The sequence below is a fragment of the Haliotis rufescens genome, unplaced genomic scaffold, assembly GCF_023055435.1.
Source record: "Haliotis rufescens isolate VD_foot unplaced genomic scaffold, xgHalRufe1.0.p SCAF_42, whole genome shotgun sequence".
NCBI lineage: Eukaryota > Metazoa > Mollusca > Gastropoda > Lepetellida > Haliotidae > Haliotis > Haliotis rufescens.
In genome coordinates, this window is record NW_025964135.1 from 2,185,001 (window position 1) to 2,201,508 (window position 16,508).

The 16,508-nt window shown below is 40.3% G+C and overlaps 1 protein-coding gene across 15 annotated transcripts in view; it reads left to right on the forward strand.

The window, feature by feature from the left end:
* LOC124122862 (voltage-gated potassium channel subunit beta-2-like) overlaps nt 1-16,508 on the forward strand; it is a 193,597-nt gene that overhangs the window by 147,986 nt on the left and 29,103 nt on the right. For 12 of the 15 annotated variants that reach the window (XR_007218185.1, XR_007218186.1, XM_048382927.1 and 9 more), the window contains 5 exons: nt 1,260-1,345; nt 2,631-2,751; nt 4,498-4,592; nt 4,922-5,042; nt 6,530-6,618. Coding sequence is in view for 11 of the 15 variants with exons in the window: in XM_048382927.1 (XP_048238884.1) it covers nt 1,260-1,345; nt 2,631-2,751; nt 4,498-4,592; nt 4,922-5,042; nt 6,530-6,618 (512 nt within the window). In the remaining 4 variants the exon portion in view is untranslated. Of the gene's footprint in view, nt 1-1,259; nt 1,346-2,630; nt 2,752-4,497; nt 4,593-4,921; nt 5,043-6,529; nt 6,619-8,068; nt 8,176-12,275; nt 12,326-16,508 lie in introns of all 15 variants that reach the window. The other 3 variants (XR_007218187.1, XM_048382935.1, XR_007218184.1) reach the window with 2 other exon arrangements.

Below are 16,508 nucleotides of genomic sequence, written 5' to 3' on the forward strand. Positions count from 1 at the left end.
CCAAGAGGGGGGTTTTAGGGGTTGCTTATATAGAATTTGGGAATTTTGAGATTTGGAATAGATGCCGATGGGATTGGGGAGGAGAACTAAGGGAGCTGGGTATGGTGGATGTTTGTTTGTTTATGTGATTTTGATTTGGTAGGTTATTGTGTTTTTAGATGCGTTTTATTAGTTCCGTTTTTATTAAGATTACGCCTAAGGCCTTGAAGTTTTCTAGTTTATTTTGTGGGTTTAGTATTGCTTCTAGAGTTAGAGCCTTGTTTAGATTGAGGGTGGTTTGTAATGCGGTTCGATGTGGTGAACTCATCTTGTGGTCCCGTTTATATAACGAACTGTTAATCCCTGAGCTGAGCTCCTCACTTGTCACCAGTCTGACCATCAAAACTACTGCGGCAAAGCGCGGCTGGTAAAAGCGTCAATAAATATTGAAGGTAATTGATGTATTCTTAAGTACTGACACCTTGTCCTGACACTACACCCTCAATTAACAATAGTAACACAGTGATTGAAGTGGATATATTCTGTACATGTACAGTGCACACTTGTTTATAAGTTATCGAGTAACATGATGTCACATGACTTGATAAAAGATATCTGATGGTCGAAATGCGTACAACGAACAACGGATATTACGAACTAAAATTGGTGGTCCAATTGACTTTGTTATAACCGTAGTTTACTGTAACTTCAAGATAGGATAGCATGGGATAATATTCATTGCAGAAAACATTCCATTAGGGAACAGATGCAATATTTGAAATGACAAAACATTATGATTCATACATACATATATACAGACATACATACCTGTGAAACACAATGAAATCATTTTAAGAAAATATCAATATGGAAAATCCAAAAATTGGAAAAAAGTAATATTCCCTTGGGTTTTGCTACTTGTTTGGCAGCTTCTGTCGGAGAAACAACTGCATATTAAGGAGCAGTGACCAGACAAAATATTCTTTCCTTTAGGAAAGTCCCCACTCCCCTTATGTAAGTGGATGATGCTCTGTAACAGTCACTTTTGTCTGAATTGGGTGAAGCTGTGTCAGGCGTAGCCGGAAGCAAGGTCTTGACTAGGGGTAGCCTAGTGGTTAAAGCGTTCACACTGAAGGTCTGGGTTTGATTCCCCATGGATACAATGTGTGAAGCCAATTTCTGGTGTCCCTTGCTGTGATATTGCTGGAATATTGCTAAAAGTGGCGTTAAAAACCCAACTCACTCACTCCCTCTTGACTATATCCCTCTTGATGTTACAGAGGTGGTGCGTGCTTTCACCCATGTCATCAACCACGGCTGGGCCATGTACTGGGGGACATCCCGCTGGAGCCCCATGGAGATCATGGTAGGTGGTTCCAGGTCATAACTTAAGAAATTAAATCTTCCAGTATTAAAAGTACCGTACCCTCATGTCTTTGTCCCTTTTGTCTTCCTGATGAGAATAGCCCCCAGTATCAATGCTAGTACAAGCCGATGAGAATAGCCCCAGTAGCAATGCTAGTACAAGCCGATGAGAATAGCCCCAATAGCAATGCTAGTACAAGCCGATGAGAATAGCCCCCAGTATTAATGCTAGTACAAGCCGATGAGAATAGCCCCAATAGCAATGCTAGTACAAGCCGGTAAGAATAGCCCCCAGTATCAATGCTAGTACAAGCCGATGAGAATAGCCCCCAGTAGCAATGCTAGTACAAGCCGGTAAGAATAGCCCCAAGTAGCAATGCTAGTACAAGCCGATGAGAATAGCCCCCAGTATCAATGCTAGTACAAGCCGATGAGAATAGCCCTAGTATCAATGCTAGTACAAGCTGATGAGAATAGCCCCCAGAAGCAATGCTAGTACAAGCCGATGAGAATAGCCCCAGTAGCAATGCTAGTACAAGCCGATGAGAATAGCCCCCAGTATCAATGCTAGTACAAGCCGATGAGAATAGCCCCCAGTATCAATGCTAGTACAAGCCAATGAGAATAGCCCCCAGTATCAATGCCAGTACAAGCCGATGAGAATAGCCCCCAGTATCAATGCTAGTACAAGCCGATGAGAATAGCCCCCAGTAGCAATGCTAGTACAAGCCGATGAGAATAGCCCCCAGTAGCAATGCTAGTACAAGCCGATGAGAATAGCCCCCAGTAGCAATGCTAGTACAAGCCGATGAGAATAGCCCCCAGTAGCAATGCTAGTACAAGCCGATGAGAATAGCCCCAATAGCAATGCTAGTACAAGCCGATGAGAATAGCCCCAAGTATCAAGGCTTGTTCACGCTGATTAAACTGTGGATTGGATGGTAACAACGTAAGATAGTTGATATTAGTATTGTTGGCATACCGATGACATTCAACAGTTTCTCCGTGTCTAAAGTTATTAAATGGAATGGTGTCTTGCATGGAGCCCAGTAAGATATTTTATGACACTTCAATCAATAACATGCACGTAGAAGCTTTCATGTGCACAGGAAAACAGTTATCAGCTTTATCTTGCCTCTGATTTCATCAAATCATGACTCTACTAGCCCCAAGACATTTTATCCCACCTGAAAATGTACTGTCGACCAACCCTATGTTGATGGCACTGTGTTTGGATGTCTCTCTGACCAACACGCTAGCGTTGTATGTGTGTTCTGTGATTGTAGGAGGCGTACTCAGTGGCGAGGCAGTTCAACCTGATTCCTCCGGTAGCGGAGCAGGCAGAGTACCATCTGTTCCAGCGGGAGAAGGTGGAAATACAGATGCCAGAACTATACCATAAAATAGGTGGGTCTACAGCGGGCTTCCGGCACTTGTGTGGCCTCGGAGAGTCTAACAACAACTTAGAGAGTCTAATGTTAACTGGGAGGATCTAATGTTAACTGGGAGGGTCTATTGTTAACTAGGAGGGTCTAATGTTAACTGGGATGGTCTATTGTTAACTGGTTGGGTCTACTGTTAATTCGAAGGGTCTATTGTTAACTGGTTTGGTCTACTGTTAATTGAGAGGGTCTAATGTTAACTGGTTGGGTCTACTGTTAATTGGGAGGGTCTACTGTTAATTGGAAGGGTCTAATGTTAACTGGGAGGATCTAATGTTAACTGGTTGGGTCTACTGTTCATTCGAAGGGTCTATTGTTAACTGGTTTGGTCTAATGTTAACTGGGAGGATCTAATGGTAATTGGTTGGGTCTACTGTTAATTGGAAGGGTCTACTGTCACCTAGGATTTGCATCACTTGGACACACCAGAAACCTTTGTTCTGGGTTCAAATCCCAGTTCATACCGATTATGTTTCTAGGTTTGTCAGCACCATACCGTGCTCTTGGATGTCACAGAAGTGGTGAACATCTGAGTCCTGCATCACTTCGGGCTTTCCTCACACATTAAGCGGACACGCTGTGATATAACTAGAATACTGTCTGAAGTGGCAATAACCCCAACTCACTAACTCACTATGATATTGTGATGAACATATATTTTGTTGGTGTTTTATTTTGTAGCATGAACATGACTGATACTGTTAATACCATGACACTGTTGATCCTATGACACTGTTAATACTATGACACTGTTGATCCTATGACACTGTTGATACCATGACACTGTTGATCCTATGACACTGTTGATACCATGACACTGTTGATACTGTGACACTGTTGAACTATGACACTGTTGATACTGTGACACTGTTGAACTATGACACTGTTGATACTGTGATACTGTGACACTGTTGATACTGTGACACTGTTGATACCATGACACTGTTGATACCTTGACACTGTTGATACCAAGACACTGTTGATACCATGACACTGTTGATACTGTGACACTATTGATACTGTGACACTTTTGATACTATGACACTGTTGATACCATGACACTGTTGATACCATGACACTGTTGATACCATGACACTGTGGATACTATGACACTGTTGATACTGTGACACTGTTGATACTATGGCACTTTTGATACTGTGACACTGTTGATACTGTGACACTGTTGATACCATGACACTGTTGATACCATGACACTGTTGAATCTGTGACACTGTTGATACCATGACACTGTTGATACCATGACACTGTTGATACTGTGACACTGTTGATACTGTGACACTGTTGATACCATGACATTGTTGATACCATGACACTGTTAATACTATGACACTGTTGATACTGTGACACTGTTGATATAATGACACTGTTGATACTATGACACTGTTGATACCATGACACTGTTGATACTACAACACTGTTGATAATACGACACTGTTAATAATACGACACTGTTAATACCATGACACTGTTGATACTATGACACTGTTGATACTGTGACACTGTTGATACCATGACACTGTTGATACTATGACACTGTTGATACTATGACACTGTTGATACTACGACATTGTTGATACTACGACACTGTTAATACCATGACACTGTTGATACCATGACACTGTTGATACTGTGACGCTGTTGATACTATGACACTGTTGATACTACGATAGTGACTCACTGCTTGTTCCAGGTATCGGGACAGTCACGTGGTCCCCTCTTGCCAGTGGGATCCTCACGGGGAAGTACGATGACGGTGTTCCCATCTACTCCAGGGCTGCCCTCAAGGTAACAACCATTTACTATCTTGAAGGCTTCAAATATTGGTTTTTGAAAAAATAATTTGTTATAGAAAATACTGAACAAAATATGTTGCCTCCAATATGCTGTCCTGAATGAAATGTGTATTGAATAAAAAATAATCAGTTCCTTCTTTCAGAGAAAGTACTTTCATGTCCTGAAGCAATAACTGCAAAACCTAACAAAAATTGCCAAGATATAAAATGTTCATTGTAATGAGATTTGAGGAGAACCTTCACTTCATGTCTGAGTTTTCATTATTTACGTCTTCATCTTTGAACAATGCATCTTATTCTGTGAATTACTGATGCTTTCAGGGCTACAGCTGGTTGAAGGATAAAGTGCTAAGCGAAGATGGACGACGACAGCAGGCCAAATTGAGAGAGGTGGCGGTGATTGCTGACAGACTAGGCTGTTCTATAGCACAGCTCGCCATAGGTGGGAATACCAGCAGTCCTAGACAAGCTTAAAGGGGGGGGGGCTTGGTGCACTTCGACTTGCAATCCCAGCAAGTCTAGACTAGGCTGTTCTATAGCACAGCTCGCCATAGGTGGGAATAGAAATAGGTTTAAAGGGGGGCTTGGAGCATTTCAACTTGTAGTCCTGGACCTAGTCTTAAAGTGGGGCTTGGAGCACTTCAACTTGCAGTCCTAGACCTAGTCTTAAAGGGGGACTTGGAGCACTTCAACCTGCAGTCCTAGACCTAATCTTAAAGGGGGGCTTGGAGCACTTCAACTTGCAGTCCTGGACCTAGTCTTAAAGTGGGGCTTGGAGCACTTCAACTTGCAGTCCTAGACCTAGTCTTAAAGGGGGGCTTGGAGCACTTCAACTTGCAGTCCTAGACCTAGTCTTAAAGGGGGACTTGGAGCACTTCAACCTGCAGTCCTAGACCTAATCTTAAAGGGGGTCTTGGAGCACTTCAACTTGAAGTCCTGGACCTAGTCTTAAAGGGGGACTTGGAGCACTTCAACCTGCAGTCCTAGACCTAATCTTAAAGGGGGGCTTGGAGCACTTCAACTTGCAGTCCTGGACCTAGTCTTAAAGGGGGACTTGGAGCACTTCAACCTGCAGTCCTAGACCTAATCTTAAAGGGGGGCTTGAAGCACTTCAATCTGCAGTCCCAGCAAGTTCAAAACTTGTAAAGTTTGTAAATTCACACGATTATGTTCCACGTTCATTACAACATCTAGACTGGGCTGTAGATCATGGGTTGTCTTGTTGGTTGGGTCACGCCACACTTAGCAATAAGCCAGCTATTTGATGGTGGTCTGTAAATAATAGAGTCTGGACCAGACAATTAAGTGATTGATATCATAAGCATCGATCCACACAATTGGGATATGATGACATGCATCAACCAAGTCAGCAAGCCTGACCACCCGATCCTGTTCATCGCCTCTTACGACAAACATGGGTTTCTGATATGGTTTGAATATTTACAGGTCGCCCTGATATGGTTTGAATATTTACAGGCCGCCCTGATATCTTTGGAAATTTGCTGACTGCTGCAGGAAACATATAAACAATGTAAACAGAGAATAAATGGGATTATGAGTGAGTGAGTGAGTGAGTAAGTATTATTGTACGCCGCTTTTAGCAATATTCCGGCAATATCACAATCTTTCATCTTATGATCAGATCCCTTAGTTATGTCCTCAATTCACTTCAACCATAATTACTCTGACCTCAAAATTGACCTCAACTTTGACCTCAACTTTGACCTCAACATTGACCTCAACTTTGACCTCAACATTGACCTCAACTTTGACTTCCACATTGACCTCCACATTGACCTCCACATTGACCTCAACTTTTACCTCCACATTGACCAGTTTGGGAGCAGAAAATTATTTCAAATTACGTAATCTGTTTTGCTATTTGACCTGTCCGCTGATCCAACCCAATGCCTGTTTTCTCGTCTCCAGCGTGGTGTGTTAAGAGTGAGAATGTTCACTGTGTCCTCCTTGGAGCTTCCAATGTTGATCAGCTGTACGAGGACATCCAGGCCCTGCAGGTAAGAGTTACCTCCCTTTGCCTGGTGGGGCGCCCACTCTCGCTGTGTGTGATTCACTGCATGTACTTTCTTTGCTGTTCACAAGCTGATGACACTGCTAAGCTGATCACGTGGACTACATGAGTTCTTGCTTATTTGAAACTGCACAAATTGCCAGCCTGTCAGTCACTGTTAATGACATGTAGAGTTTTACTAGTTGAATTTTATAGAACCAGGGAAGTAATTCATTGACAGTTAATCGACAATCTGTTAAGAAAGTGTGAAAAACACTTTTCATAGGTGCAGGCTATTTTGCACATTTTTTATGGCATTTAGGGTAAGAACGAAAAAAATCGCAATTTTTTCCAGAAATCCTTTTACATATTTCTTTTCACCTTTTTGTAATTAAACTTATTTTTAGATATTTTTGGTATTAGTTTCTATAGAAATTGGGCGTGACTTCTTTCTTTTTTGAAACTACACCAACTACAAGCTTTGGAATTGGGATTTCTGGATTCCCAACCGTTTCGGTATCTAGACTCCTGGTGATGGACGGTTCCCTGGTTCTGGCATTTCAAGTGTATTTTGCATTTGTTTGAAGTGTGGTTGCTGTGATTCATGTCCTCATGAAGTTATTTCTCATGTGCTGTTCCTCACACCTGTTACCGTAGTTCATCTAAATAATGGCATACCTTCAAGCTTACTGTTAACAAGTGAGGAGTTTAGTAACATTTAAGTTTCATGGACTGAAATAGTTTGAAACCTTGTGACTTCCTTTGCAGAAAGCATTGTTTGTCTCGTCCCATGTTCCGGTATTTACAAATAGCCATTTTCATTTACTGTAAATTTGTATCTGACTGTGTCTTTCTGGTACTGCACTGTTGTCCCAGGGAGTTGAGAATGATTCTTGAGTGCACATTGACCCAGTGACCGGGGTAATGCTAGCGCTTTGAGCATGCCCCCGAGGGGTGTAGAAACATGCGCAATTTTAATAGCCTATTATTATTATCATGTACAGATTAAAATAAAAAATGCATCAAAGAGGGCTTGGGTGATCCTGGCACAGTAAGGCTGGTTAGGCTATTATTATTATTATTATTATCATTATTATCATTATTATTATTATTATTATTATTATTATTGAGTCTTTCAATAAGGAAAAATCTTCACAGTATTATTAATGCCCCCTACGACTACCCTGTCCCAAATCTCTGTTGTCAAAAATTTCTGATTTAACATATGCTATATTTCTGTTTACGTCTATGATGAAAAATATTTTTTTCATCATGCTGAAAAAGTCACCAGGTTTCAAGATATTGGTATGTAGGAATCGAATTAATAACATTCCCTCTGTCTCCCAAACATAGCCGTCACTCCTACACACTAACACTGCCAACAGGCAAGTCATTATTTGGCTTACTACTCAACATCAGGTTTGTTTAATCACTTTTCCATTTTTTACCCTTGCCAGTTTGTTCCTAAAATCACGTTGGAAATTCAAGAGCGTTTGGACACTGTACTAAATAACAAACCCCTTCCAAGGTCACCGCCAGGGTCGCAGCGGTGTACGTTGTCGTGGTAACAGAGCATTTACATTACCCTTGTAACAGGCCCTTGTGGCTGGTTTAAGGCAGGAAGCACAAGTGTTGTTGCATGAGAAACAAGCTTGTCCGTGGAACAGGCTCCTTGGTTTGAAATGCAAGGATATCCATCTAATCCAGATTGTATATTATCCATGCTAATTCTAGATCTTTAGATTTAGTCAATTCATCTCGGAGCTTACACAGGGCAAATAGCCATAGCCATATTCGAAGCCATATTATGCCCACTAGAATTGAATATGGTCGGCTGCGAGTTCAACGCCAAGCATGGTTGTAGCCACCTATCACAGTCGGGTGCTGTGACTGGTGTCTGCGATAGTATATAGAGCTTTGCAAACGGGACATCGCTACGAGGAACTTGCAACTTTACTTCTGAAGGGAGATAATCACCCAACATTACTTAACAAGGGAGACAATTACCCAACATTACTTCACAAGGAATACAATTTCCTAACATTAGTTAACAAGGGAGATAATTACCCAACATTACGTCACAAGGGAGATAAATACCCAACATTACTTCCCAAGGAATATAATTTTCTAACATTACTTAACAAGGGAGATAATCACCCAACATTACTTAACAAGGGAGACAATTACCAAACATTACGTCACAAGGGAGACAATTACCCAACATTACGTCACAAGGGAGATAATTACCCAACATTACTTCACAAGGAATAGGGGCTGTCGGGTAGCCTAGTGGTTTAAGCCTTCGCTCGTCACGCCGAAGACTCGGGTTCGATTCCCGACATGGGTACAATGTGTGAAGCCCATTTCTGGTGTCCCCCGCCGTGATATTGCTGGAATATTGCTAAAATGGCGTAAAACCATACTCACTCACTCGCAAGGAATATAATTTCCTAACATTACTTAACAAGGGAGATAATTACCCAACATTACTTAACAAGGGAGATAATCACCCAACATTACTTAACAAGGGAGACAATTACACAACATTACGTCACAAGGGAGATAATTACCCAACTTTACTTCACAAGGAATATAATTTTCTAACATTACTTAACAAGGGAGATAATCACCCAACATTACTTAACAAGGGAGACAATTACCCAACATTACGTCACAAGGGAGACAATTACCCAACATTATGTCACAAGGGAGATAAGTCCCAAACATTACCAAGCTCCTCACAGCGATATCCTGTTCGCGGAGCTCTCTATACTATCGCTGCCACCAGTCAAAACTCCCCACAACCATGCTTGGATTTGAACTTGCAGCCGATTGACCATTATGTTTACAAACAAGTGATGACTGTCCTGACGCTGAATACACTTATCCCTGCTAAATTACTGTTTTTGTTTGTCAATTTAAATTTCTATTTCATTAAAACTATCATGTAATTGATAAATTAAGAATGTAAGGGAGAAGTTGGTTGATTTTCCGTTAGTCTGCAATCTTGAACCAATTTGATTATACAAACAACAAAGTAAATTCATTTGGAAAACATGGTCAGTCGTAAACCTTTTCAAAACGAAGTATGATGGCATTCCCAAACACATAAACAAAAGTATGAAGTGACTACATTTGGGGTTAGAGGGTAAATTTCAAGATTCTTGTAATGGCCAGGCCCGCACTGGTGTTACCCAGAGTGTAACGAAGGTGTCACACGCTGGGAAGGAGCTTGCAACATTACTTCACAAGGGAGATAAGTCCCTAGCATTACGTCACAAGGGAGATAAGTCCCCAACATTACGTCACAAGGGAGATAAGTCCCCAACATTACGTCACAAGGGAGATAAGTTCCCAACATTACGTCACAAGGGAGATAGGTTCCCAACATTACCTCACAAGGGAGATAAGTCCCCAACATTACGTCACAAGGGAGATAAGTCCCCAACATTACCTCACAAGGGAGATAAGTCCCCAACATTACTTCACAAGGGAGATAAGTCCCTAGCATTACGTCACAAGGGAGATAAGTCCCTAGCATTACGTCAAAAGGGAGATAAGTCCCCAACATTACCTCACAAGGGAGATAAGTCCCCAACATTACTTCACAAGGGAGATAAGTCCCGAGCATTACATCACAAGGGAGATAAGTCCCTAGCATTACGTCACAAGGGAGATAAGTCCCCAACATTACTTCAAAAGGGAGAACAGTCCACAACATTACTTCACAAGGGAGATAAGTCCCTAGCATTACATCACAAGGGAGATAAGTCCCTAGCATTACGTCACATGGGAGATAAGTCCCCAATATTATGTCACAAAGGCGATACATGTAGATAGGGGAGTTATAACCAGGATCAAACTAAGCCAATGCACTTCTGAAGCCATGCTTTGTTTGACTAGGATCAAAGATGCTTCCCCTCATGGAGACCGCCTCCATGGTCTAGTGGTAGAGTGCCCGCCCGGAGAGCCCAAGGTCTGGGGTTTGATCCCCGGCCGCGTGAAACCATAAGACGCTTAAAGATGATACTTGTTGTTACCCTGTCTGGCGCTCGACATTAAGGGGCGAAAACAAGGACTGGTTGGCTCGGAGTCAGTATACTGTGTCTGAGTGGGGTATACATGTTAACTGTGGCATGGTATCTCAGTGGGCTAGCACTATAAATCAGCATCAGTCTGGACCAGTACAAGCAGCCACACACACATGTGCATGCACGTCGCTATATAAGTGCAATAATCTTGGACGTGACGTTGAACCCCATTTCACCTCACCTCACCTCACCTCACCTCACCTCACCTCACCTCACCTCACTTCACCTCACCTCACCACCCTGCCCATGTAGGGATGCCGAGTTAGAATAGGTCCCAAGCAACTTATGCTTGTTGTAAGAGGTGACTACACGGACGAGGCTAAGTGACTTGGTTGGTTGCATGTCACTGTACACCGATGGCATTGGGCGTTGCTCATAATATCAAACACTGGATTGTCTGATCCAAACCTGATTATTTAAAGGCTGCTAGAGCTGGAATACTGCTGAGGGTGCTTCAAACTTCCCTTGAGACTTGCGAACTCTTCTAGTAGCCTTGTAAGCCGAGGACCATTAAGACATTAACATATAGCAATTGAGATGTTAGTTTGTCAACTTGATAATGCGTAAAATGTTAAAATAGCTGTGTAATAGGTGATTAATTGAAATAGCTGTGTAATAGGTCATTAATTGAAATAGCTGTGTAATAGGTCATTAATTGAAATAGCTGTGTAATAGGTCATTAATTGAAATAGCTGTGTAATAGGTCATTAATTGAAATAGCTGTGTAATAGGTCATTAATTGAAAGGAGGTCCCTGTTCATTGATCATATACCCATTTCTGGTTTAAGGGCGGAGTCATTGTAATCAAATCGGGGTGTATTAATTAGCATCGATTTTGAAGGTTTTGACAGGGGGGTCACCTTTTAGGTGGGATCGCTTTATAGACAGCGATATACGTTATATTTGTGAGAAACTGAGACATTGTAATCCGAGTTATCATTTACTTTAACTGCTATTAATTTATATTCATAACAAAATTTGAATTGACAGACAAAAGGAATTTGTCGAAATGAAAATAAATTTCCTAGGACTCCCGGTTTACAAACCAAGCCCCCCATGAACAGAAATAGCCTGCCGCTTTACAGGAGATATATAACACAGGAGAACGTGTATTTGTAATGTATAAACAAAGGTCCCCTGTAGATCAAACCAGGCAATCTGTGACACGACAAGACTCAAGTGTAACAGCTCTGAGCGCCTCTGCAATACGATCATCATTCAGGCAACATAAGCGGTCATATTAATGTGCTTTATGCACAGAGGCATGTGTGCACATCAAGTTGTACAAGAAATGAATACTAGACCTACAGTACAAGTCAATAATGGATCAATCAGGCTTCAAGATCCTTCATTGTTACCTTAAGGACAGGCATGCTTATTCAATACCAGTTCTATTTATAAAAAAACATTTTTGCCAAGCATACTTTAAGTGTATTCATGCCTTAGATACTTTTAATGAAGAAATTCTTTTAAGAGCATGAGTTCTCTCTCTTTACGTCCTACAGCTTCGTGAGTTCTGTCTCTGTCCTCCAGTGCCTTAATGACTTCCTTCTCGTATTGTCTCATGTTTCAGCCTGGAGTGCGAACATGACATACAAGAGACAGTTGTATGAAATGTACAGGGTACCTGTTGCTTTTTTCTCTTGTAAATATGGTGGATCCCATCTTGGTGTAGTGCACATCTGCCTCTGGGAGTGTCGCTGTGTTTGTACGTCTGCTGCAAGTCCGTGGCGTCCCATGTACTGGTTGTGTGACTCCGTTACTCTCCTAGCTTCTTTCTGTGGCATTTCAAAAGTTAAATATACAACACACCTGAATTTCTACTGCTTGTTTCTATGATAAACAAACAAACACACATGTGATTATCGACTGCTTGTTTCTATGATTAACAAACAAACACACATGTGAATATCGACTGCTTGTTTCTATGATTAACAAACAAACACACATGTGAATATCGACTGCTTGTTTCTATGATAAACAAACAAACACACATGTGATTATCGACTGCTTGTTTCTATGATAAACAAACAAACACACATGTGATTATCAACTACTTGATTCTATAAAAAACAAACACACATCTGAATTTGTACAGCTTGATTCTTTTATAAACAAACAACACACATGTGATTATCAACTCCTTCATTCTATAATAAACAAACAAGACATATCTGAATATCGACTGCTTGATTCCACAATAAACAAACATCACACATGTGAATTTCTACTGCCTGATTCCACACACAAAAAAAAAAACACATGTGAATATCGACTGCTTGATTCTATGATTAACAAACAACACACATGTGAATATCGACTGCTTGATTCTATAAAAAACAAACAAGACACATGTGAATATCAACTCCTTGATTCTATAAAAAACAAACAAGACACATGTGAATATCGACTGCTTGATTCTATAAAAAACAAACAAGACACATGTGAATATCAACTCCTTGATTCTATAAAAAACAAACAAGACACATGTGAATATCAACTCCTTGATTCTATAAAAAACAAACAAGACGCATGTGAATATCGACTGTTTGATTCTATAAATAAACAAGCAACAAACATCTGAATTTCTACTGCTTGATTCTATGATAAACAGACAACACACTTCTTAATATTAACTGCTTGATTCCATAATAAACAAACAACACACATGTAAATATCAGCGACTTGATTCTATAATAAACAAACAACACACACGTGAATATCGACTCCTTGATTCTATGATAAACTAACAAACTCACATATGTATATCAACTCCTTGATTCTATGATAAACTAACAAACTCACATATGTATATCAACTCCTTGATTCTATGATAAACTAACAAACTCACATATGTATATCAACTCCTTGATTTTATAAATAAACAAACAAACTCACATATGTATATCAACTCCTTGATTCTATAAATAAACAAACAAACTCACATATGTATATCAACTCCTTGATTCTATAAATAAACAAACAAACTCACATATGTATATCAACTCCTTGATTTTATAAATAAACAAACAAACTCACATGTGAATATCAACTCCTTGATTCTATGATAAACAAACAAACTCACATACCGTATTCGACGTAATAAGCGCTCAGGGCGCTCTCAAAATTAGAAATAGGGGGCTCTTATTAGAATATTATTTTGGTGAAAAAAAACAGAGTTGAAAGATAAATTTCGTGGTTTATGCTGACAGCCTGAAATGTTTATGTATGACAGAAATATTTTTCTAGAATTTAATTGCCCATAATTAAGGGTGCATATGACACACGAGTGCGTAATGTACGCGAATAAATAAGTCTTGTGAGCATTGATCAATCGGAAGGGGTGCTAATTGGGATTGTTCACTAGCCAATATATTAGCAAATGTTGCCGTGGGCGCTTATTAGAGCGGGGCGCTTATTACGTCGAATACGGTATGTATATCAACTCCTTGATTCTATAAATAAACAAACAAACTCACATATGTATATCAACTCCTTGATTCTATAAATAAACAAACAACACACATGTGAATATCAACTCCTTGATTCTAAAATAAACAAACACACATGTGAATAGTGATGCCTTGATTCCACAATAAACAAACAACACACACGTGAATATGAACAACTTGATTCCACAATAAACAAACACACATGTGAATAGTGATGCCTTGATTCCACAATAAACAAACAACACACATCTGAATTTCTACTCCTTCATTCTAAAATAAACAAACACACATGTGAATAGTGATGCCTTGATTCCACAATAAACAAACAACACACACGTGAATATCAGCGGCTTGAGTCCCTGTCAGCAATATTCTGCTACAGTGAAGCCTTGTCAACTCAAGTCCTGTCTACCATCACACTGTTTGGAGGTATTTGTAGTCATGGCAACTCAAGTTCCAATATCAGAGCACCATGAGCAGAGATGGATCAAGAATCTGTGGGTTGGTGGTGCACATTTTGATTTTGACCCTATGGGTTGGTATTGGCCCAAATGACAAATACACAACTGTTTCAATAACAAAAAGGGACGGTTTTGTCGTCAATGTCTGTATGTTCATGTCATTTGGGGTTTGGAGTGGGGTTGGTAGGGATGTTATAAGTATATCCCACCTTATACTGGGGATAAAAATTAACCAAGAAAGTCAACATGTAGCAATACCCCCTGAAATGTTTGAAATTCTACAAACCCTTATAATACCTTCAACATTACAGAGCTAGTCAGGACTAGCTGGCTAGTTCTAATTTTTTCCCCTGCTGTACAATATAGCAAACTCATGAGGTTAGAGATTCAAGGTTTCACTTCAAGCCTTGCACACTGATCAAGTCCATAGTATAAAGTGAGCGAGTATGGTTTTATGCCGCTTTTAGCAATATTCCAGAAATATCACAGCGGGGCACACCAGAAAATGGGCTTCACAAGTTGTACCCATATGGGGAATCGAACCCGGGCCTTTGATGTAACGAGCCAACGCTTTAACCACTAGGCTACCCCACCGCCCCCCATAGTATAGAGGGAGTAGATTTAAGCACAATGGATTCTAAGTGGTCAATGTTTGTTAAGATTGTTTTAATACACATCACAGTACCGTATTGTACTCAAACTGTTTTATGTTGACATAGCAAATATATTCCAGTTACGTCAGTTGTCTATTATCGTGAGACATGATCAGATGAATAAGAGACGTCAGTTGTCTATCATCGTGAGACATGATCAGATGAATAAGAGACGTCAGTTGTCTATCATCATGAGACATGATCAGATGAATAAGAGACGTCAGTTGTCTATCATCGTGAGACATGATCAGATGAATAAGAGACGTCAGTTGTCTATCATCGTGAGACATGATCAGATGAATAAGAGACGTCAGTTGTCTATCATCGTGAGACATGATCAGATGAATAAGAGACGTCAGTTGTCTATCATCGTGAGACATGATCAGATGAATAAGAGAAGTCAGTTGTCTATTATCGTGAGACATGATCAGATGAATAAGAGACGTCCGAGGTTTGAGCTAGAATGTTGAGAAAGAGTTTGTAAAACCATACTCACTCACTCACTCACTCACTCACTCACTCACTCACTCACTCACTGAAGGCGACTGCTTATCGTAAGAGGCGACTGCTTATCGTAAGAGGCGACTAACAGGATCGGGTGGGCGGGCTCGCTGACTTGGTTGATGCATGTCATTGTATCCCAATTACACGGATCAATGTTCATGATGTCAATCACAGGATTGACTGACCTAGACTGGATTATTTGCAGTCCGATGTCATATAGCTGGAATATTGCTGAGTACGGTTTTAAACAACAAACAAACATACAAAACTTTCATTGAAGCATGCACAGATTATACAGACACCTCACATTAAGTGGTACAAAACAGACTTATTTACATCAATTTTCATAGTCATATTTAATATGCATTACCAAACTATACCTTGAAAATGAAAAGTGGTACTGTAGTATATCAGGATACTGCATATTTAGGCGTCAAATAACACACGAACACCTGTGTGCAAGGATTTCCTGAGTTGGTATAAACGACACAACATTTAACATACACAACATGTCACACAAGCATTTGAAATATTCCAAAAGGTGAAAAAATACCCACTGAAGTGATCCGATCTTTTTTAATGTACACACTTTCAGTTTCGACTGAACAACAAGGTAATGCCTGATGGAAAGTTATTGTGGACTATTGTCCACAAAACAAGCTCCATTATTCAGAGCAACAAATCTGACAATGCCTAAGGGACCGACCATTTTATATTCTTGTCGGGGGCCTGGGAT